General features: G+C 34.6%; 1 protein-coding gene across 3 annotated transcripts; it reads right to left on the bottom strand.

Annotated features, from left to right (window-relative positions):
- Positions 1 to 435: 435 nt before the first annotated feature.
- On the bottom strand, positions 436 to 25,029 carry LOC110462999. 3 transcript variants are annotated; one of them, XM_021517306.1, is made up of 10 exons: positions 24,956 to 25,029; positions 22,603 to 22,833; positions 19,564 to 20,644; positions 18,103 to 18,313; positions 12,355 to 12,393; positions 6,587 to 6,694; positions 5,960 to 6,119; positions 4,723 to 4,870; positions 3,694 to 3,841; positions 436 to 1,879 (listed from the first exon to the last, which is right to left on the bottom strand). In XM_021517306.1, the coding sequence occupies exons 2-10, from the start codon at positions 22,701 to 22,703 to the stop codon at positions 1,023 to 1,025; spliced, it is 2,853 nt and encodes a 950-aa protein (XP_021372981.1). In that variant the 5' UTR covers positions 22,704 to 22,833; positions 24,956 to 25,029; the 3' UTR covers positions 436 to 1,022. The 3 variants fall into 3 exon arrangements, with proteins under 3 accessions (XP_021372981.1, XP_021372990.1, XP_021372996.1); XM_021517315.1 differs by lacking the exon at positions 24,956 to 25,029 and adding an exon at positions 23,391 to 23,444; XM_021517321.1 differs by lacking the exon at positions 24,956 to 25,029 and adding an exon at positions 23,097 to 23,115.

Genomic DNA, 25,029 nt, shown 5'->3' with positions numbered 1-25,029 from the left:
ATTTTCAGCAGAAAATTGCTCAAACTTAGTCAGAATCATCTTGGGTAAATGAGAGTTTTACTTTGTAAAATTAGGATTCCTGCCCCATCCCCAGGGGCTAGAGCGGGGCCCCAAAGGGAACATTTACCAATATTTTCAAATTATTATCCATTGATGACATGACAAGTATTGTATTTCACTTAGTTTACATGCTGATTTCCACATCACATCTAAACAATAAAATAAAGCTACCAGTACCTATGATATAACTCAGGTGACCGCTAAGGCCCTTGGGCCTCTTGTTTGATGGAGTTATGCCCCTTTGTGCAAAATACTTGTTTATTTTTTTTGTTATTTTATTTTTTTGTTTCAAAAAATTAGTGATTAACTCATTACTGGTGGGAGACTATATTGCTTTGCATAAGTAAGCCTTTAGCTTACAACAGTTCTGGTTTATATAGGAGGGGGGGATTAGTTAGCCTTTGGCTTACAGTTCTAGTTTTTATTTATTTCCCTTTTATGATTGATACAGACGGTCCATATTGGTCATAAAAAAAATTAATGTAAAATTATGATGAAAAAAAAATCTTGAAAATTTTAGGGTACGCCACTGGCAACAATCTGTGTTTGTAGTTTAATTAGCAACCGCCTTCAACCTTTTTATTTTTTCATGTGCCTCTTGCACTAAAATTGATGGATATGATACTATCAGAACTCGGTCAATAGGAACAGAAAAGAACAAGAACTCCAAAACAAAAGGGAGAGCATCAACATTTTATTTCAAGAAAATATATATTTTTGTTATACTAAAAAACAAAATCAAAAGAAAGATCATAATTTCACCCTATGCTACTAAAGTTACATAGGGGTGAAAGGGTTAAGGTAATATATTCTTGTTAAGACAATCAATTTGACCTTGAGTAATTGTGTATGTAGGTCACAAGTTTCTGGTATGTTTTAAACGCTATGCCACTGAATAAATTGATCTTTCAAGGTAATATATTTCGTTGATGATTAAGGGGTACATTTAATAGATTTCTGGGTCATGTATTTGGAAAAAATTTGACACTAGACATTGGATGTGAATGAAAATTTACTTTAGATACTATTTTTGTAGGTAACATTTTTTGGGGTTTTACATTTGTAAGTAAAGTGATATGTTTTATTTGGTTGGAAGGCAGTTCCACGGCGGACATTGGTTTTGAAGATGATTTTACACTTGGTTGCTTATATGAGTACGGCTTTTTGTTTGGGATTCTGTTTAAAACTGGTCCATCTTGATTCAACGTATTTAGCACGGATTTAGACCTTCGCATGTTTTTTGATGGTATTTTGACTTCATACATTCTGTTAGATGGTAATCCCACAGTTGATGATGTATTAAAATATTTGGCACTAGGTTTTGCATCGGAAATTAATGAGGAATTTGATTGTTTGTTTGATTGTAATTGGAACTCCTGTATTATGTCTGAAGGCAGGTCAGCATGCGGTATATTATTTACAGGTAATTTCACACCATGTATAGCGTTTAAAAAGAAACCATCTCTAGAGTTCTTATTTACTTGTAATTCAACATCATTCCATTTATTAAAGAAAAATTTATGTGATCCTTTTCTTTGACGTACATTGTCTCCAGAAAACAGCTTGTGAGATTCATTACTCTTGTTTAAAAAAATCGGGTTTGTACTGTAGGCATCATAATTCAATGAACTGTTATCAATCCACTTCAAGTACTTGGTGTCATTTAATAATGATACAAGTTTGTGAATAGAATCTTCAAAGTATTCTCCAAGAATTGCTTTCGTTTGTGGCAGCATGGCTCCTAATTTTGCTTTCAATGGGGAAACATACTGCCTTTGTCGACTAGCAACCTTTACCAAATCCGAGTAAGGCATTGGATCTACAAAGATAAAACAGTTCTTGCAGAAATATTGCAACGTATTTTGAGGTCGTGTTTTTGTACCATTTGATTGATAGCAAAATTGACAAAGGGCTCAAACGGCCTGTATCGCTCACCGAGATGTTGAAACAATAACAAGATTTTCTTATTAAACGCTGTATTACAAATATGAAATCTCCAGGGGCGGGGCCAAACTGCAGGTTATTCTGTTGTAACTGACGGAAATAGTTATAGGGTCGACAGGTGGCTATCTTGGATTTTCATAGTTCAAGTGTGTTATTGCGAAATCTCTCTTAACATACGTGATGGATCTTTCTCAAATTTTATATGTAGGTTCCCCTTGGATCCTAGTTGTGCTTGTTGTGTTTTGAGAGTGATCATAAAAACTAGATGGCCACAGGAAGAACTTAACCAATCTTTCTCATATTTCAATGATCGGTTCTATTGCTTTGACATTAAGAACTGTATTAGTAAACATGTGAAATGACAATCTCACATTGAAGGTTGTGTTTTATACACAGCAGTATGAAGATTAGAAAAAAATACCTCTAGGTGTATTTACTGTATACAGGACTCATCAAACAGATAACAGAAAAGAAGAAAAAAGATCAAACTGACAGAGCTGAAAATTGTACAATGGTGGGCGCCAAGCTCTTGTCTAGATTTAGATTCCAAACACAATATTAACTTTAAAACTGCTTACCAATATTCAGATAAAACACAAAACTAAGCGTCCCCAACTTTCCTAGATTTATATGGCAAAACACAGTATGAAACATATCTGATTTGCCTAAAGACAGTACTAAGATTCCCTGACGTTCCTGGATTTACATGTCTTACACCTTATTAACGTACAGACTTACCTATATCCAGATATCTAAGCACTGTACGAAACATCGCAGACTTACCTATATCCAGATATCTAAGCACTGTACGAAACATCGCAGACTTACCTATATCCAGATATTTAAGCACTGTACGAAACATCGCAGACTTACCTATATCCAGATATCTAAGCACTCTATGAAACATCGCTGACTTACCTAAATTTAGATGTTTAGATACAGTACTAAGCGTCCCTGACTTAGCTAGATTTTGGTTAGATGTCTAAACTATGAAACATCGCTGACTTACCTAAATTTAGATGTTTAGATACAGTACTAAGCGTCCCTGACTTAGCTAGATTTTGGTTAGATGTCTAAACTATGAAACATCGCTGACTTACCTAAATTTAGATGTTTAGATACAGTACTAAGCGTCCCTGACTTAGCTAGATTTTGGTTAGATGTCTAAACTATGAAACATCGCTGACTTACCTAAATTTAGATGTTTAGATACAGTACTAAGCGTCCCTGACTTAGCTAGATTTTGGTTAGATGTCTAAACTATGAAACATCGCTGACTTACCTAAATTTAGATGTTTAGATACAGTACTAAGCGTCCCTGACTTAGCTAGATTTTGGTTAGATGTCTAAACTATGAAACATCGCTGACTTACCTAAATTTAGATGTTTAGATACAGTACTAAGCGTCCCTGACTTAGCTAGATTTTGGTTAGATGTCTAAACTATGAAACATCGCTGAATTACCTAAATTTAAAAATCTAAACACAGTACTTAGCGTCCATGACTTACCTAGATTAAGATATCTAAACACAGTACTTAGCGTCCATGACTTACCTAGATTAAGATATCTAAACACAGTACTGAGCGTCCCTGACTTACCTAGATTTAGATATCTAAACACAGTACTGAGCGTCCCTGACTTACCTAGATTGAGATATCTAAACACAGTACTGAGCGTCCCTGACTTACCTAGATTTAGATATCTAAACACAGTACTGAGCGTCCCTGCCGTATCCTGCTGATAATCGTCGTTGGTCAGAAGGAGTATTTGGTTCCTGGGGAACACCTTCAGCCACTCCGTCAAGTGTAAGTAATACAAACTGGCGTGGAGCGGAGCCTGCAATGTCATACTCTACGTTTTAAACAACTCAATTATTCTGATAACTGTTAAATATTCAATCTAATTGGATTTAATAACGATATTTATAACGACTTTAGTTAATTCTGTTACAATTATAAACCTCAATTGAAAAGAATCCCTCGATGCTTAAGGGGTTACGCCCACTTTCACGCTTTGCACTTCTGGAATATGTCATAGCAAAATTGAAGGCACGCGGCAAGCTGATTGATTAGTCTAGGGTAAAAAAGACCTGACCAATCGCTAGGCTGATTCCTGTCATTTGAAAATAACAGAGGAGCGACATCGGGCTTGAAAGCTAGTCAATTTTACCGTTACCTGACCGAGAGATTATTTTGATGTACATCAAACGATCTAACAAGGCTTCTTGTCTCATTCACCAGGTGGTGCTCATTTAGCCTTCGTGACATACTTTATGTGTGTAGAGATGGTAGTGACTGTAACCCCTGGAGTGTCGAGGTTTTTGAAATGCTGTACGTATACATACAAAAATATTGTAAATAAAACATTTATTTTAGGTAATGCTTGAAGTCTTAAATGCATTTATCTTGCCTTTATAAATTTGATGTCCATTGTGACAGGACAATATGATATGGATTCTGTGACGTCATTTAATGAAGTCTTTATAGGTTAATTTATTCATATAAAGCTATATGACATCTGTGTAGAAATTGAATATTACACTAATCATGTGATAAATGCAGATCTTTTCATTTAACAGCAAGAATCATCCTCGATGCTCCAGGGGTTAAGCGGTTTGGATTTTGTTTCCCTGTGCTGGAACAGTACTTCTTTACTATACAATACACAGTTCTAACCTTACCTTACCCTACATGGACAATCTTAGAGTGCTTCTTTACCTTCATTCTTAAACCATGTTTATATACACAAGCCCGTAGCCGGCCATTGCTCTCACAGTCTCTCAGATACTTGATGGTCTGTACAACATGAAAGTGGAACGACTCTTTGTTGTCCCCTAGGTGTATGTGAAGGTAGTGAGAATATGTTCTGAAATTAAAGACAGTCACTGGTGAACATGGCACTTAAAAGGGAAACCCTGTACTAATTATCATATGTATGGCTATTTCCGGAAAGAATTTCGTTTCATTTCTTATAAATAGCTCTGGGATCCTACCCGTTCTTGCTAATTAACACACATACTTCATGTGCGTCCGAGGCTGTCAAACTCTCTAGACTTCGCGACTTACCACGTCTTTTAATAACTCTAGACTTCACACGGCTAACCAGATCTGTTAATTACTCTAGACTTCACAGCTAACCAGATATGTTAATTACTCTAGACTTCACACGGCTAACCAGATCTGTAAATTACTCTAGACCTCACGGCTAACCAGATCCATTTATAACTCTAGACTTCACGGCTAACCAGATCTGTTAAGAACTCTTGACTTCACGGCTTACCCGATCTGTTTATAACTCTAGACTTCACAGCTAACCAGATCTGTTAATTACTCTAGACTTCACAGCTAACCATATCTGCCTAAAACTTCAGAACTCACGACTAATCAGATTTGTTTAAAGATCTAGACTTCACGGTTTAACATATCTACTGATAACTTTAGGGCTCATGGCTAAACATATTTGTTTATAACTCTAGACTTCACAGCTTACCATATCTGATAATAACTTTAGAGCTCACGGCTACCCAGATTTGTTTAGAGCTGAAGACTTCACGGCTTACCATATCTGCTAATAACTTTAGAGCTCACGGCTACCCATATTTGTTTATATCTCTAGACTTCACGGCTTACCATATCTGATAATAACTTTAGAGCTCACGGCTACCCAGATTTGTTTAGAGCTGTAGACCTCACGACTAACCAGATCTGTTAATTACTCTAGTCCTCACAGTTAACCAGATCTGTTAATTACTCTAACTTCACAGCTTACCAGATCTACGAATAACTTAAAGAGCTCACGGCTAACCAGATTTGTTTAGTGCTCTAGACTTCACGGCTTACCATATCAGCTAATAGCTTTTGAGCTCACAGCTAACCAAATATGCTAAAAACTCTAATCAAATAATTATGTTAATAATCTCTAAAACGACCAGCTTAAAAGTGTTCTCAAACACACCTCTCAGCTGGCTCTCTTAAGAGTGCTATCAGTTTGACGTCAGGGTTAACGTGACGAACTAAATTTGGTGTGGTCACTTCCGGTTCCTGTGTCATTGGGTTGTTTTGCGATATCTTCCGCCATCTTGTAAAATCCCAAATATCCATCGGATCCCCATGCCCTACAATTTTGTAAAACATACGACACTACCATGACATTAGGTTAAGTTAACAATTAATTTATATAGGTTCATGGTATATTGTAAATTAGATATTCTGTAAAAAAAAGATGCTTAGATAATATGATAAAATGAAGTGTAATAGTGGGAATTTTTCGCGGTGTAGAAATATTATAGTTTTCGCGATTTTTGTAGTGAGTAAATCAGCTCAAAAATATCTACACGCGAATATTTCTTTTAATATTATATAGATAATAGATATATATAGAATAGAAAGATTTCAGAACCATTCCAAACGCAAAATGATCAACAGGGACTAACTCTCAGTGTCAGGAGTCACATTGCGAAAATTTCCTCGCGCGTGATTTACCACTTTTCAGTATTTTTATAAAACATTTAATAACGATCACATCAAATTTAAACAAAAAACAATGAAAAGGGGACAATTTTGATAAACTTATTCGGAATACCTGTCACGAGTTGATGGTACGGAGAATGTCCATCCACGTTTGTCATGAAACTTTCTATCATCTTCGCATCGAAAAAATCAGTAAAGTTCCTAAGAGTCATTGCCTGGTCTGAAGAGAAGAAGGTAAAACATTAATGAGAATATTGATGGTTTGTATCATAACGAGTTCGTCCATCCTCATTTGTACCGTAATTTGTTAACCTACATTGCAGAATCAAAGCACTATGTGAAGTTCGCTTAAAAATACAATTTCGGTTGAATGTAAGCCGCATGAGGTCATTGCAATTTCACGGCTTAGGTAAAGAATGAGTCTTTTTTCCAAAAGGTGATCAAAGCTATATCTGATAATATCACAGCTAATAGATCAGTAATAATATGTTTAAGAAAATCGTATAAAAAGCAATAGAGAATGCACTTAAAAGATAACATCATACTGTAGAAAAGAATGAACTAAAAAGATAACATCAAACTGTTATAAAGAATGAATTTAAATGATAACATCATACTGGTATAAAGAATGCACTACAAAGATAACATCATACTGTAAAAAAGAATGAACTAAAAAGATAACATCAAACTGTTAAAAAGAATGAACTACAAAGATAACATCAACCTGTTATAAAGAATGAACTTAAAAGATAGCATGATACTGTTATAAAGAATGCACTACAAAGATAACATCATACTGTTATAGAGAATACACTACAAAGATAACATCATTCTGTAATAAAGAATGCACTACAAAGATAACAGCATACTGTAATAAAGAATGCACTACAAAGATAACATCATACTGTCATAGAGAATGCACTACAAAGATAACATCATACTGTTATAGAGAATGCACTACAAAGATAACATCATTCTGTAATAAAGAATGCACTACAAAGATAACATCATACTGAAATAAAGATTTCACTACAAAGATAACATCATACTGGTATAGAGAATGCACTACCAAGATAACAGCATAATGTTATAGAGAAAGGACTACAAAGATAACATCATACTGTTATAAAGAATGCACTACAAAGATAACATCAACCTGTTATAAAGAATGAACTTAAATGATAACAGCATACTGTTATAGAGAATGCACTACAAAGATAACATCATACTGTTATAAAAAATTCACTACAAAGATAACATCATTCTGTAATAAAGAATGCACTACAAAGATAACATCATACTGTAATAAAGATTTCACTTTAATGATAACATCATACTGTTATAGAGAATGCACTACCAAGATAACAGCATAATGTTATAGAGAATGCACTACAAAGATAACATTCTGTAATAAAGAATGCACTACAACGATAACATCATACTGTAATAAAGATTTCACTTTAATGATAACATCATACTGTTATAGAGAATGCACTACAAAGATAACATTGTTATAGAGAATGCACTACAAAGATAACATTCTGTAATAAAGAATGCACTACAACGATAACATCATACTGTAATAAAGATTTCACTACAAAGATAACACCATACTGTTATAAAGAATGCACTACAAAGATAACATCATTCTGTAATAAAGAATGCACTACGAAGATAACATCATACTGTAATAAAGATTTCATTACAAAGATAACATCATACTGTTATAGAGAATGGACTACAAAGATAACATCATTCTGTAATAAAGAATGCACTACAAATATAACATCATACTGTTATAGCGAATGCACTACAAAGATAACATCATACTGTTATAAGAAATTCACTACAAAGATAACATCATTCTGTAATAAAGAATGCACTACGAAGATAACATCATACTGTAATAAAGATTTCATTACAAAGATAACATCATACTGTTATAGAGAATGAACTACAAAGATAATATCATACTGTAATAAAGAATGCACTACAAAGATAACATCATTCTGTAATAAAGAATGCACTACGAAGATAACATCATACTGTAATAAAGATTTCATTACAAAGATAACATCATACTGTTATAGAGAATGCACTACCAAGATAACAGCATAATGTTATAGAGAATGCACTACAAAGATAACATTCTGTAATAAAGAATGCACTACAACGATAACATCATACTGTAATAAAGATTTCACTTTAATGATAACATCATACTGTTATAGAGAATGCACTACCAAGATAACAGCATAATGTTATAGAGAATGCACTACAAAGATAACATCATACTGTATAAAGAATGCACTAAAAAGATAACATCATACTGTAATAAAGATTTCACTATAAAGATAACATCATACTGTTATAGAGAATGCAATACAAAGATAACATCATTCTGTAATAAAGAATGCACTACGAAGATAACATCATACTGTAATAAAGATTTCACTACAAAGTTAACATCATACTGTTATAGAGAATGCACTACAAAGATAATATCATTCTGTTATAAAGATTTCACTACAAAGATAACATCATACTGTTATAAAGAATGAACTTAAATGATAACATCATACTGTTATAAAGAATGCACTAAAGAAGATAACAGCATACTGTTATACTGTTAAACTGTTAAAAAGAATGAACTACAAAGATAACATCAACCTGTTATAAAGAATGAACTTAAATGATAAAAGCATACTGTTATAGAGAATGCACTACAAAGATAACATCATACTGCTATAAAAAATTCACTACAAAGATAACATCATTCTGTAATAATGAATGCACTACAAAGATAACATCATACTGTTATAAGAAATTCACTACAAAGATAACATCATTCTGTAATAATGAATGCACTACAAAGATAACATCATACTGTTATAAAGATTTCACTACAAAGATAACAGCATACTGTTATAAAGAATGCACTACAAAGATAAAATCAACCTGTTATAAAGAATGAACTTAAATGATAACAGCATATTGTTATAGAGAATGCACTTAAAAGATAACATCATACTGTTATAAAGAATGCACTAAAGAATGCACTACAAAGATAACATCATACTGTAATAAAGATTTCACTATAAAGATAACATCAACCTGTTATAAAGAATGAACTTAAATGATAACATCATACTGTTATAAAGAATGCACTAAAGAATGCACTACAAAGATAACATCATACTGTATAAAGAATGCACTAAAAAGATAACATCATACTGTAATAAAGATTTCATTACAAAGATAACATCATACTGTTATAGAGAATGCACTACCAAGATAACAGCATAATGTTATAGAGAATGCACTACAAAGATAACATTCTGTAATAAAGAATGCACTACAACGATAACATCATACTGTAATAAAGATTTCACTACAAAGATAACATCAACCTGTTATAAAGAATGAACTTAAATGATAAAAGCATACTGTTATAGAGAATGCACTACAAAGATAATATCATTCTGTTATAAAGATTTCACTAAAAAGATAACAGCATACTGTTATAAAGAATGCACTACAAAGATAAAATCAACCTGTTATAAAGAATGAACTTAAATGATAACATCATACTGTTATAAAGAATGCACTAAAGAAGATAACAGCATACTGTTATACTGTTAAACTGTTAAAAAGAATGAACTACAAAGATAACATCAACCTGTTATAAAGAATGAACTTAAGTGATAACAGCATACTGTTATAGAGAATGCACTACAAAGATAACATTCTGTAATAAAGAATGCACTACAACGATAACATCATACTGTAATAAAGATTTCACTTTAATGATAACATCATACTGTTATAGAGAATGCACTACCAAGATAACAGCATAATGTTATAGAGAATGCACTACAAAGATAACATTGTTATAGAGAATGCACTACAAAGATAACATTCTGTAATAAAGAATGCACTACAACGATAACATCATACTGTAATAAAGATTTCACTACAAAGTTAACATCATACTGTTATAGAGAATGCACTACCAAGATAACAGCATAATGTTATAGAGAATGCACTACAAAGATAACATTCTGTAATAAAGAATGCACTACAACGATAACATCATACTGTAATAAAGATTTCACTTTAATGATAACATCATACTGTTATAGAGAATGCACTAAAAAGATAACATCATACTGTAATAAAGATTTCACTACAAAGTTAACATCATACTGTTATAGAGAATGCACTACCAAGATAACAGCATACTGTTATAGAGAATGCACTACAAAGATAATATCATTCTGTTATAAAGATTTCACTACAAAGATAACAGCATACTGTTATAAAGAATGCACTACAAAGATAACATCATACTGTAATAAAGAATGCACTACAAAGATAACATCATTCTGTAGAATTAACTGACATATCAAGTGACGTTACCTGAACAGGCCTAATGTGCTATTTCCTGTATCGTATTCATTCAATTTGTATTCGAATGGCTTCCGCGATATGTCGGAAAATATCCATGTTGTTTTACATAATATAGATGTGCATACTCAGATTACCATACGTCTCCAGTCTTACAGTGTTCATAATATAATACCGTTACTTGTTATACGAGCATTTTGCGATGTTTTGCTTGACACTGCAGGCTAAATGCGTTTATTTTGAAGTAAGAAATCATGTAATGACATAACAGGAATCAAAAACGATTGCTCAATCGTATAGCGTTAATGATGTTTTATTTATTAGCTTTGTGCCCTAAATTCAGAGCATACTATAAAAAGATGTTCGCGGATGATTTATGCAAAGTGCACACATATCTTTTCAGATTATACCGTATACTCCTTTCCCCTAAAATAATCTTGTTATTCCTTTAATATAAATTATAAGCATTTAAGTAAAAGAAATCCAGGTTATTGTTACACTAGAATGATCCCATTATATATCAATTCATCCAAACGTATTTCTTACATTTTTAAACATTTTTAAGCAGGTTTTACCACCTGTTACTGATTTGCCATTACACTGCTAACGTCTGTGAATTAATAAGTTAAAGAGATTCAGGTTATTATATTAAAATGATAACATCTCTTATTACTTTAAAAAGATATTTCCTAAAAATGTATTTGTCGATTTAAACAATTTTGAAATAAGGTTTTACCACCTGGTACTGATTTGACATTATAGACTAAAAATCTTCCGAATAAACTATTAAAAGTCAATGTACAACTGCATCAACCTGTTATTATGCAGTGGTATGACAATAGCTTTGAAGAGAAAACCAAACTTCGCGGGACATATATGGAAATCAAAACAGTGTTTTAACTATATTTGAAATTGAAACAGGTCTAGACCTGGATTTAATTCTTGACCTCTGGTCATTATACTGTACATTTATCTTGCTAAGACTTATTTATGTTACAGTTAAATCAGAATGAAATTAAAGAGAGGCTAACGTATGCACACACAAACATACACAGTGGAAATATATAATGTTTTGCCTGCAACGGGACAGGGCACCTTTAGAGATAATTCACACAAACGAAAAATTAAGTTGTTGATAGTTACAATGCTTTGCAGTATGCACTACTCCATAGACGTGGAGGCTTCGCTGAGGATTAGTGTAGAAGCGTATGGAATAAAGATGAAAATTAGTTGCATATACAAGTTGCCCCGATCTGCGAACCCCCGAAAATAAGCAAATTGCTGCTCTGTAACATAAATAAACCCATTGTTTTTGAGAATGCATATTTACAAACCCTCATGAATCTCTTCGGCACTGAAGATATTACGTACGAGCGAAAAAATCTCACGCTCGTGTATTTTATGTTTAAACCAGACCAATTGTATGGAAGACCATTTTATCCCCAGAATGAAGTTTGCAGTAAAGTAACATACCTGGAATGGTTTGATTATGTCGAACTCCAATCATCCGGTCTGTTTGAAATAAAAAAAAAAAAAAAAAAGATTTCTGATTAGCAGTAAACTAGCGGACATACCAACGTCTTTGTACATACATCGTCTAAATACTTCATTTCTCTGTACCACTAATATACGCCATTGGGTGGTCGGGTGGTGCAGTGGATAGCGCACTTGCCTTTCACTAAGGCAGCCGGGATTCGATTCCACGATCAGACGTGAAAAGGTATTGGGTCACCTGCCCGACCACGTGAGTTTTCTCCGGGAACTCCGAGTTCCTCCCACATTTAGACCCTCCGCGCGCTAACATTTTTACGACGCTTTATATACGTTAAACTATTTGTAATTAATTAATGAAAATTCTGTTTATTATCTAATTAAGGAATGAGATTAAAAAAGTCATTAATTCACAAAACGTTTCACTGTTTTATAAATTTGGATTTCAGAGAACGAGAGAGAAAAAATAATCGTCTTGAGGTAAGGAATCCTGACGCTCCGTGTAGACAAGTATTTCTTATATCACCTGTGGCCGCTGTCACTATAAATATATATACTGTCATATCCAGAAAGGTATGTAGGTCACCAACAATGGTTCGTTTTAACATTGTAAAAAAGCTTTAAATCAAGTCAGGCTAAGAAATAGCATAGCAAGAAAATCCGTCAAGTAACAACCTGACATTTCCTTTAGAGTGTATGTTAAAATTGCACATTAGGGGAAACTGCAATGATTCACACTGACAGCAATAAAGAAAGAATAGAGCTAATGGGATTGCAGTATTGTTGTTTACACTACTTTCCATATCGTTACCATTTTACAAAACAGAGACTGCAGCTGATGCTTCAATACTGCAGTGAACCTTACTTACCGTGTCGTTAGCAGTTGAAAAGAAATACTTGGACGGAGACTTCAATACTGTATAGAACGTGTCTTACCATATCGTTAGCAATAAACAGAACATATTAATACTATGGAGAACCTTACTGACCATATCGTTAGCAACATTTTAAACATAAACTTGGACGGAGGCTTCGATATTGTAGAGAACGTTTCTTACCATATCGTTAGCAACCTTATAAACATAAACCTGGACGGAGGCTTCAATACTGAATAGAACGTTTCTTACCATATCGTTAGCAATATTCTAAACATAAACTTGGACGGAGGCTTCAATACCGAGGAGAAGGTTTCTTACCATATCGTTAGCGACACTATAACATATACTTGGACGGAGGCTTCAATACTGAATAGAACGTTTCTTACCATATCGTTAGCAATATTCTAAACATAAACTTGGACGGAGGCTTCAATACCGAGGAGAAGGTTTCTTACCATATCGTTAGCGACACTATAACATATACTTGGACGGAGGCTTCAATACTGGATAGAACGTTTCTTACCATATCGTTAGCAACCTTCTAAACATATAGTTGGACGGAGGCGTGAATACTGTAGAGAACGTTTCTTATCATATCGTAAGGAATATTCTAAACATAAACTTGGACGGAGGCGTGAATACTGTAGAGAACGTTTCTTACCATATCGTTAGCAACATTATAAACATGAATTTGTACGGAGGCTTCAATACTGTGGAGAACGTTTCTAACCATATCGTTAGCGACATTATAACATATACTTGGAAAGAGACTTCAATACTGTGGAGAACGTTTCTTACCATATCGTTAGCAACATTATAAACATATACCTGGACGAAGGTTTCGATACTGTAAAGAACGGTTCTAACCATATCGTTAGCAACATTAAAAACATAAACTTGGACGGAGGCTTCAATACTGTAGAGAACGTCTCTTACCATATCGTTAGCAATATTATACACATAAACTTGGACGGAGACTTCGATACTGTGGAGAACGTTTCTTACCATATCGTTAGCAACATTATAAACATAGACCTTGACGGAGGCTTCAATACTGTAGAGAACGTTTCTAACCATATCGTTAGCAATATTTTAACATATACATGGACGGAGGCTTCAATACTGTAGAGAACGTTTCTAACCATATCGTTGGCAATATTTTAACATATACATGGACGGAGGCTTCAATACTGTGGAGAACGTTTCTTACCATATCGTTAGCAATATTTTAACAATTACATGGACGGAGGCTTCAATACTGTAGAGAACGTTTCTAACCATATCGTTAGCAATATTTTAACATATACATGGACGGAGGCTTCAATACTGTGGAGAACGTTTCTTACCATATCGTTAGCAACATTCGAAACATATAGTTGGACGGAGGCGTGAATACTGTAGAGAACGTTTCTTACCATATCGTAAGGAATATTCTAAACATAAACTTGGACGGAGGCTTCAATACAGTAAAGAACGTTTCTAACCATATCGTTAGCAACATTATAAACATGAATTTGGACGGAGGCTTCAATACTGTGGAGAACGTTTCTAACCATATCGTTAGCGACATTATAACATATACTTGGAAAGAGACTTCAATACTGTGGAGAACGTTTCTTACCATATCGTTAGCAACATTATAAACATATACTTGGACGGAGGATTCAATACTGTAGAAAACGTTTCTATCCATATCGTTAGCAATATTATACACATATACCTGGACGAAGGTTTCGATACTGTAAAGAACGTTTCTAACAATATCGTTAGCAACATTAAAAACATAAACTTGGACGGAGGCTTCAATACTGTGGAGAACGTTTCTAACCATATCGTTAGCGACATTATAACATATACTTGTAAAGATATTTCAATACTGTGGAGAACGTTTCTTACCATATCGTTAGCAACATTATAACATATACTTGGACGGAGACTTCGATACTGTGGAGAACGTTTCTTACCATATCGTTAGCAACATTAAAAACATAAACTTGGACGGAGGCTTCAATACTGTAGAGAACGTTTCTTACCATATCGTTAGCAATATTATACACATAAACTTGGACGGAGGCTTCAATACTGTAGAGAACGTTTCTTACCATATCGTTAGCAACATTATAACATATACTTGGACGGAGACTTCGATACTGTAGAAAACGTTTCTTACCGTATCGTTAGCAACATTATAAACATATACTTGGAAGGAGGTTTCGATACTGTAGAGAACGTTTCTAACCATATCGTTAGCAACATTAAAAATATATACTTGGGAAGAGGCTTCAATACTGTAGAAAACGTTTCTTACCATATCGTTAGCAACATTATAAACATATTCTTTGACGTAGGCTTCAATACTGTAGAGAACGTTTCTTACCATATCGTTAACAACGTTGTAAACATAAATTTGGACGGAGGCTTCAATACTGTGGAGAACGGTTCTAACCATATCGTTAGCAACATTAAAAATATATACTTGGGGAGAGGCTTCAATACTGTAGAGCACGTTTCTTACCATATCGTTATCAACATTATAAACATATTCTTTGACGGAGGCTTCAATACTGTGGATAACGTTTCTTACCATATCGTGAGCAATATTTTAACATATACATGGACGGAGGCTTCAATACTGTATAGAACGTTTCTTACCATATCGTGAGCAATATTTTAACATATACATGGACGGAGGCTTCAATACATACTGTAAAGAACGTTTCTAACCATATCGTTAGCAACATTAAAAATATATACTTGGGAATAGGGTTAAATACTGTAGAGAACGTTTCTTACCATATCGTTAGCAACATTATAAACATATTCTTGGACGGAGGCTTCAATACTGTAGAAAACGTTTCTTACCATATCGTCAGCAACATTATAAACATATTCTTTGACGGAGGCTTCAATACTGTAGAGAACGTTTCTTACCATATCGTTAACAACGTTGTAAACATAAATTTGGACGGAGGCTTCAATACTGTGGAGAACGTTTCTAACCATATCGTTAGCGACATTATAACATATACTTGGACGGAGGCTTCAATACTGTGGATAACATTTCTTACCATATCGTTAGCAATATTATAAACATATACTTGGACGGAGGCTTCAATACTGTAGAAAACGTTTCTTACCATATCGTTAGCAACATTTTAAACATATACTTGGACGGAGGCTTCAATACTGTAGAAAACGTTTCTTACCGTATCGTTAGCAACATTATAAACATATACTTGGAAGGAGGTTTCGATACGGTAGAGAACGTTTCTAACCATATCGTTAGCAGCATTAACAATATATACTTGGGAAGAGGCTTAAATACTGTAGAGAACGTTTCTTACCATATCGTTAGCAACAATATAAACATCTTCTTGGCCGGAGGCTTCAATACTGTAGAAAACTTTTCTTACTATCGTTAGCAACATTATAACATATACTTGGACGGAGGCTTCAATACTGTAGAGAACGTTTCTTAGCATATCATTAGCAGCATTATAACATATACTTGGGCGGAGGCTTCAATACTGTAGAAAACGTTTCTTACCGTATCATTAGCAACATTATAAACATATACTTGGAAGGAGGTTTCGATACTGTAGAGAACGTTTCTAACCATATCGTTAGCAACATTAAAAATATATACTTGGGAAGAGGCTTAAATACTGTAGAGAACGTTTCTAACCATATCGTTAGCAACATTATAAACATATTCTTGGACGGAGGCTTCAATACTGTAGAGAACGTTTTTTACCATATCGTTAGCAACGTTATAACATATACTTGAACGGAGGCTTCAATACTGTAGAGAACGTTTCTTACCATATCGTTAGCAACATTATAAACATATTCTTGGACGGAGGCTTCAATTCTGTAGAGAACGTTTCTTACCATATCGTTAGCAACGTTATAACATATACTTGAACGGAGGCTTCAATACTGTAGAGAACGTTTCTTACTATATCGTTAGCAACGTTATAAACATAAACTTGAACGGAGGCTTCAATACTGTAGAGAACGTTTCTTACCATATCGTTAGCAACGTTATAACATAAACTTGGACGGAGGCTTCAATACCGGAGAGAAGGTTTCTTACCATATCGTTAGCAATATTTTAACATATACATGGACGGAGGCTTCAATACTGTGGAGAACGTTTCTTACCATATCGTCAGCAACATTATAACATAAAATTAGACGGAGGCTTCAATACTGTAGTGAACGTTTCTTACCATATCGTCAGCAACATTATAACATAAACATCGACGGAGGCTTCAATACTGTAGTGAACGTTTCTTACCATATCGTAAGCAACATTATAACATAAACTTGGACGGAGGCTTCAATACTGTAGAAAACGTTTCTTACCATATCGTTAGCAACATTAAAACATAATCTTGGACGGAGGCTTCAATACTGTAGAGAACGTTTCTTACCATATCGTTAGCAATATTCTGAACATAAACTTGGACGGAGGCTTCAATACTGTGGAGAACGTTTTTACCATATCGTTAGCAACATTATAACATATACTTGGGAAGAGGCTTCAATACTGTAAAGAACGTTTCTAACCTTATCGTTAGCAACATCATAAACATAAAGTTGGACTGAGGCTTCAATACTGTAGAGAACGTTTCTTACCATATCTTTAGCAATATCATAAACATAAAGTTGGACGGAGGCTTCAATACTGTAGAGAACGTTTCTTACCATATCGTTAGCAACATTATAAACATATACTTGGAAAGAGGCTTCAATACTGAAATGTACCCTACATCAGGTATAGTTAGCAATATAGAAATCGTAGACTTGGACGGAATAAAAGCTTCAAAATATTATGAACCCCATGTACCATATCGTTTCCAGCTCCAGAACCATGTCTCTTTGGACAGAACTCCTTTGTTTGGGAGGATCTGTGGATGGTGCACCATACGATGGAAAAGGTCCGTTGTCCCAGACTTGCACGTCCCAAAAATGTGGAAGTAAGGTAGACAACGAAGAGCACCAGTAATACTATCCCTCCAACACGGATTTTTGTAGTTAGGAAGGAATTTAGGTCTGTCCTGAAATTGAAAAGACAGCAACGTTACTGCTGGCATCAAGATTGAACATACAGAACAAAACGCATACACTAACAATAAAGAAAAAAACATTGATATAAGGAAACATTCATTTGGCTACAGAACTGTTGAAACATACAGGCTACAACAATTAGAGGCTTTGAAAGTATTATGGACAATCATTTGATACATCTTGAACTTTAAATTAATCACCTAGCTAGCTACAAATCTAACAATGGCAGTGATTTTTAAAATTAAAACTGTTAATTATATGATATGGACATAGAGGCAAGTAATTGCCTGCGTCCATCATCTATCCTATTAAATCCTATTACATCTACACCACAGCGCCAACAGTATCAAAAGAAGCCGACAACAGCATTAATAGATAAAAAAAACACGGCAAAGCAAAAGAGGAAACATTTTGCGCTTACAAACAATTTCTTATTGAAAGTAGGTGTTTAGGAAGGGTGGGTCTATATATAAATGTATATATTATATGTATGAATATTATAGCATAAATCAGCAGAAAGGAAAAAATATACTATCACATCAACACACAAAGACAAAATAAACCTCATTTCGACATGAAATATGTAAGTTAGATAAATACTGGCTTAACTCTAACATACTGCCGAATCAAAAACACTTTACACCAGAACTTGTAATGCAAACGTTCCTTTGAACTGGTAATACAAGCGTTCCTTTGAACTGGTAATGCAAGCGTTCCTTTGAACTGGTAATGCAAGCGTTACTTTGAACTGGTAATACAAGCGTTCCTTTGAACTGGTAAAACAAGCGTTCCTTTGAACTGGTAATACAAGCGTTCCTTTGAACTGGTAGTACAGGTGTGATTGAGTGATATCAATCATGATGTGACCTGTCTAATCCATAAAGAGTTGAGGTCAACAATGAACCTCAACGAGTACAATATATGATCAGATTAATCTTTTTAACATTATGTGTTAGGTACCAAACTCGTACAAACACGTTCCCATACTCTGCGATTGCGACCTTAAGATGCGCCATACCTGTCAACCAATCCTATCATGAAAAAGAATATTCTAAACCATCTTTCTGTGCGGTTGCTGTCGGTTAGTGATACAATTTACAGATGACCGAAATGTCCTTTTTAAAATCTCTATTAACCGGCTTCTGATTTCATTTCCGCACAATAAGTCCGGATAATAACCACGCCGGATAGCTACCAGGTAGACAAACAGTTTTCTAATTTAACAGTAAACCAGACTTACCATACACAATATGTTTTCCACTTTCGGGACTTCTCTTGGATTTTCGCAGTGATACACTGCCTTGGTTTTGTCCCGGCTTGCTTGGACAGGTTGCTGTACGGATCTTGAATGTGCTTTAATTTGTCGAACACGCTCAGAACTATCGACTCCATCAGCATTGGTATGAAGGCCATGGGTTTGTCCCCGCATATATCTTACTTCATTAGTACGTGTTTGTTTGCTTGAGACGCCAATTTGTTTCTTCTCTGTAAATGTATCAAAGCTTAGGGGTTCCGGCATGCCTAAATCTTTGTTTATTAATTGGTCGCGAAGAATTAATCCATTGTGTGCAAGAGCTTCTTGATTTTGCATATTTATATCTTGTATCTCTTGTAACCTATAAAACAGGTTATTATTGAGCAATTCATTGCTGAAAACCTTCTTACTTTGTCTGACCCTTCCAGCTATTTCAGGAAATTGTCTTTGAAATTTCAATTTACTAGTCAATTTGTTTTCTTTTGCTTCATCTAGATGTTTTGTGTGGAGAAGCTCTGTTTCCTTTCTTGTGAAACTTTTAAATAGTTTTGGCTGCTGTAAGTCGTGTGCAACCATCTCTTTCTGAGCTAATACTCGATTTTGTTTCAGTATGTTGATACCAAAGCTATCATAACTTGGATTCTGTAGTGGGGTTTCAATTGGATGTTGCTGCTGCTGTTGCAAAATTTCTTTCGAGTAAAACCCATTATTTGATTTATTATGATTCTTTATATATTTTAACGCATTAATGGAATGATGTTTCATTGGCTTTGATGTTGCTTTTGGAGCAGTTAAAGTTTCTTGTTGTTTACTAGTACGAATTATTGAATAAATATTCTTTTTCACAACCCCGTTTTGTGTTGTGAAATTACAATCACGTCCAGGGGTTCTATCAAGCGCCTTCGTTCTATGAACCCCATATGTATTGTCACTGTGAGTGATGTTGGCCTGGAATGTGATCACGTGACGTGAAGTAAGACTGATATCATAATTGATCGACTTCAGGATGAATGTTATTGTGAGGACCAGACACACGCCAAGTACTATAGCAATGCGTCGCCGGCCGCTGAAATGACAAGAAAAACGTGCAATTAAAGATAAATAAAATAGAAAAATGTAAAACAGTGTCAGCACTCAATGCGTAGTATACAGGAATCGATTAGGCACTAAAACCATTGTGATTGACAATTTGACACTGAAATCAGGAGTTGGTTACAACCATAGGGTTTCTTCATTACAGATAGACTATCTATACTGTGTTCAGGGAAATTTTCGCTGCAGTTTAATTTTCGCCCTTTTCGCCCACCGTAATGATTGCGAATTTATCATCACAGCGAACATCAGTAAACAACAGATAATATACATAGTAATTAAATGTAAAGGGCAAAATTAACACTTGGTGAATATATGGATTATCCTGGCAAAGTGCGATAGTTTTACTGGGCGAAGCCCCAGTGCACAGTATGGTCTACCCGAGAGTGTAGAATTCGGGTCAGAACCGAGGGTTGGCCGAGGTTCTGACATCAACATCTGCACCCGAGGGTTGAATGTCCATATCCTTCATACTTGCATTATGAATGACTCCTTTTCTCCACCCGAACATTTGCTAACACAGGACAAAGACAACGCAAATGCAACACTTGATAAAGCAAAATTTCTAGATAATGTATAAACAAACTAGGATCCTATCAAAATAAATATGCTTTATTTATTTTACAGCAATTATAACACAAGTTAGCTCAACTTATATTAACAACTCATGTTGGCCCGGATGTTAGCGCGCAGAAAAGCAGAAAAAAGATCCAAGCAAGACCTTCAGGGCAAGTTTGTGAAATATTGTTTATGTCTACGAGATGGTTTCACTTGCAGAAGGTAAGATCGGCCAAGTGACGTTTTGGCGAGCTGTCGATTGTGACGTCATAAATTTACTGAGTGCATTGGACACAGATGTGGAAGAAACTTCGAATCTCCAAAGATCAGGAAGATAATTAAAAAGGTGTTTTAATGATCCCTGTTCCACTGTCAAAACCTGTACCCACTAGTTGATATGTGAATTTGGGAAACAATTGTCCAAGAAAGTTGACTGCAATGCAAATCCATTAATTACTTGGTATAGACAGTTGCTAGCCAATTATTTTGTTTCATTAAACATTTATAGAAAAAAGAACTGTAATCACCATTTGAGATTATGTGAATCAATAAATCAATTGTTTTAGATAGTTGGCATCCTCATAATTTGATTTTGTTATCAATAGTCAGTAGTTACTAAGGTGGCATATTTCTGCCATCGACTTTCGACTTGCGAGTTACCTATGTCGACATTTGCTTTAGAATATGTCGACATTATCTGAGAAGATGTCGACATAATCTATGAATATGTAGCAATAACGTTTAAATTATGTCGACCTAGTTTTACATTTTTCGAGATAATTTTGCTGAGATAATTATCACGTAAGTAGGTAACTCGGCTTTTTATCGTGTTAATGCTCAGATGTGACAACGACTTGTCACTTATTTATGCAAGGCAAAACGAGCAGTTAACAAATCATTCTCCAAGAAATTATCACGTGATTTACAAAAACTAAATTAAGGCTAAATCGTTCTTAAACCTTATCATAAGCACAGTAGTTGTATACATATGACTTTCAGGAGGATTAATGAAACCGTATTAGTAGACAGCGATTATATAATGCTTGTACATAAAATGCATATAATATATAAGAAATCGTTAATATATAGTTATATGCAGGCAGTTTCCACGAGAATTCATGAATTTGTAATGTTAGGCAGTTGTTATATGAATATATTGCACAGTATATAGCTCAGCTATAAAAATTCGAGAATCTGTTAAAACAATACAGACAGTGACTACAAACAGCTTGTATGTAATATATAGCTTTTAACATGGCGATATCATATTAATAGACAGTTGTCAGCTATGACAAAGCTTCAAATGTATGACTGATACAGTTCGGTATTTCATATTAAAGTTGTTTATTATACATGTTAATGATATGTACTTACTTGAACAAAATAAAGATCATCCGGTAAATCATCCTCCTGACAAACTTATATATTGAGACAATGTCGCAAAGAGTGAATGTCGTTTCCTTCATTAATAACATACAAAATATGTTCTTCTTTTGGTCAGAACATTCCGATAGACATTGTTATTGTTGATGTTATTATCGGTTTGATCATTATCCGTCACAGTCTTCAACATCTCTCCGGTCGATGAAGTGTGGATTAGACGACCTAAAACAATGTAATTCGAACAATGTATACACGTGTTCCGAACGTAAACCGACAAATATCACATAGTCGTCTGCTAGTCATACCACGTAGGGTTGTTGACAGCAGCTCGGAGGCTCCTGTGGGGAAATGTTTCTAGGAAACTAATGCTCAAATGCAATTTATATATAAATAAAAGGGATTTATTTAATTCATCAAATACATGATCTTTTGATATGTTATAAGATACAGCAATTGTATCCCGTGTGAGAGTACAATGTACATACATTGTTATGGCCAAGGTAATGTGACGTCATCTGAAAAATATTTCGGCTAATTTGTCACTCTGACAAGAGAGGACAGGGATACTAAGGTATATGTTCATGATTGTTCCACGGTAGGTAAGCCGTGTAATACCGTCGTATACACGTGACCTTTAACACCTTCCCTCCCGTTAAAAAGGTAAAATGAGTACACACAAAATATTACAATGGTAAACCTAAAAAAATATCATTCATGAAACGAAAAGATCACATCCCAGGCACAGGGTCAACAGATTTCTAGGTAAAACAGGTGATCACGTGTAATTTAGATGTAGAATAATTTAAGGCAACTTTTCGTCCCCTGGCGACACCGTGGAGTCCTAGAAGCATGAAACATCTATATGGTGTTGTGTAATTCATTTTTGGCATACTTATGGTGGCTGATTACGGACATTTTGTGTTATCGTACTGTCGTTTTGTCGAAGTAAAAAAACACGATAACGCGACATTTTATTTACTCAATGTCAACTTGTCGCGGTTAAACTGCAACATGGCGACAGACAACACGACAATACGACAACACGAAATGGCCGTAATCAGCCATCACACATACTGTATCTAAACCCAAATTTTAAAGGTGCAATCATGATCACAGGCAAATATTACCACCGGATGTGAGGCTATCGTGAAGCGGAGCTGTATTTTTCCAGCATTTTCTCCTATAAATGTCGCAGCTGATACAACCGAAAGGATTTTTCCGTCTTATAGTGCCTTCACTTGTCAAAGTATTCATGGTTCTCTGTTAAATGGGGGTTTTCCCCGTTGAGACTCTCAGCTTGATACGATTCATGGTGTACCTCATAATGATAGTTTACAGTATGTAGTATTAGGTTTGTCCTCAAAATAAAGCAGAACGTTCTTGATAGCTATACCATGTCTGCATCGTCATTATCACTGAAGAGCTTATTATGAATATATGCCACTGTATATTCATTTTAACACATAACTGAACCGTTTTTCTATGCCATACAGCCACGTAATACATATGGTATTAACCCAAAAAGGTTGGCAAAAACCATGGGAAGGTATTCCTAGCCCACTGCATGTACAAATTTTATTTACTATACCACACGATACATTTACTGTTATTTTGAATGAATGTGAATGGTTATTTTGATATTATTTTCATTGCATTTAAAACTGTTCATTATGAAAGAAAATCTTGAATTAATTTGCACTGCGCGCAACCGTCCCAATAATACAATGATCGGAGTACTTCAGTTTTTACCTTTATAAGTCAGCTGATAACACGTAGTTGTGTTTGAAGTCTTTTTTCATATTATGAATGTCATGTGATAAATAGAATCTTACATGAGTGTCCAAACTGTCCATATGTCATATTGAATTGATTAAACTCGTGAAAACAATATGACACGTACACTCATTGGTATATACAACGAGTAATGTGGTTTTCTTATAGTGTAGAAAAACCTGTTTCAGCAATATAACGTGAAATTTTTAGAGCGATTTTTTTCAATTCAAACTCAAGATGGAACAGACACTGTATACAAAAAAGACTGTAAAACGTCAGGTAGGTACAAGTGGAAAAAAATGGAAAGTTATGCCATGCCATCTAAACATTACTTCAGGGAGCCTGTATCCCATATTTCATAAAATAATATGAGATATTTAATTGTGATAATTAATCTGCAGCGAAAATTTTCCCGGAATACATTATAAACACGACAGGTATTGCGACAATAAGAATTCACATAGGGACCCCAGTTAAAAACTAACATAATGTCTTTTGTGTCGTCTAATGGGCTGACAGAACCAATCTATAAACTGTACGAACAAGGAAAGGCAATAAACAAGTGACTCACCAGGGCTCGGTCACTGCTGGATGGTGTCGATCAGGTATATAGCTTATGTGTTATTATGATGGATTTGGCTGGAG

This window comes from Mizuhopecten yessoensis, unplaced genomic scaffold (genome assembly GCF_002113885.1).
Source record: "Mizuhopecten yessoensis strain PY_sf001 unplaced genomic scaffold, ASM211388v2 scaffold1471, whole genome shotgun sequence".
NCBI lineage: Eukaryota > Metazoa > Mollusca > Bivalvia > Pectinida > Pectinidae > Mizuhopecten > Mizuhopecten yessoensis.
Note: the sequence above shows the minus strand (reverse complement) of the source record. Positions and strands in the feature narration are given on the sequence as shown.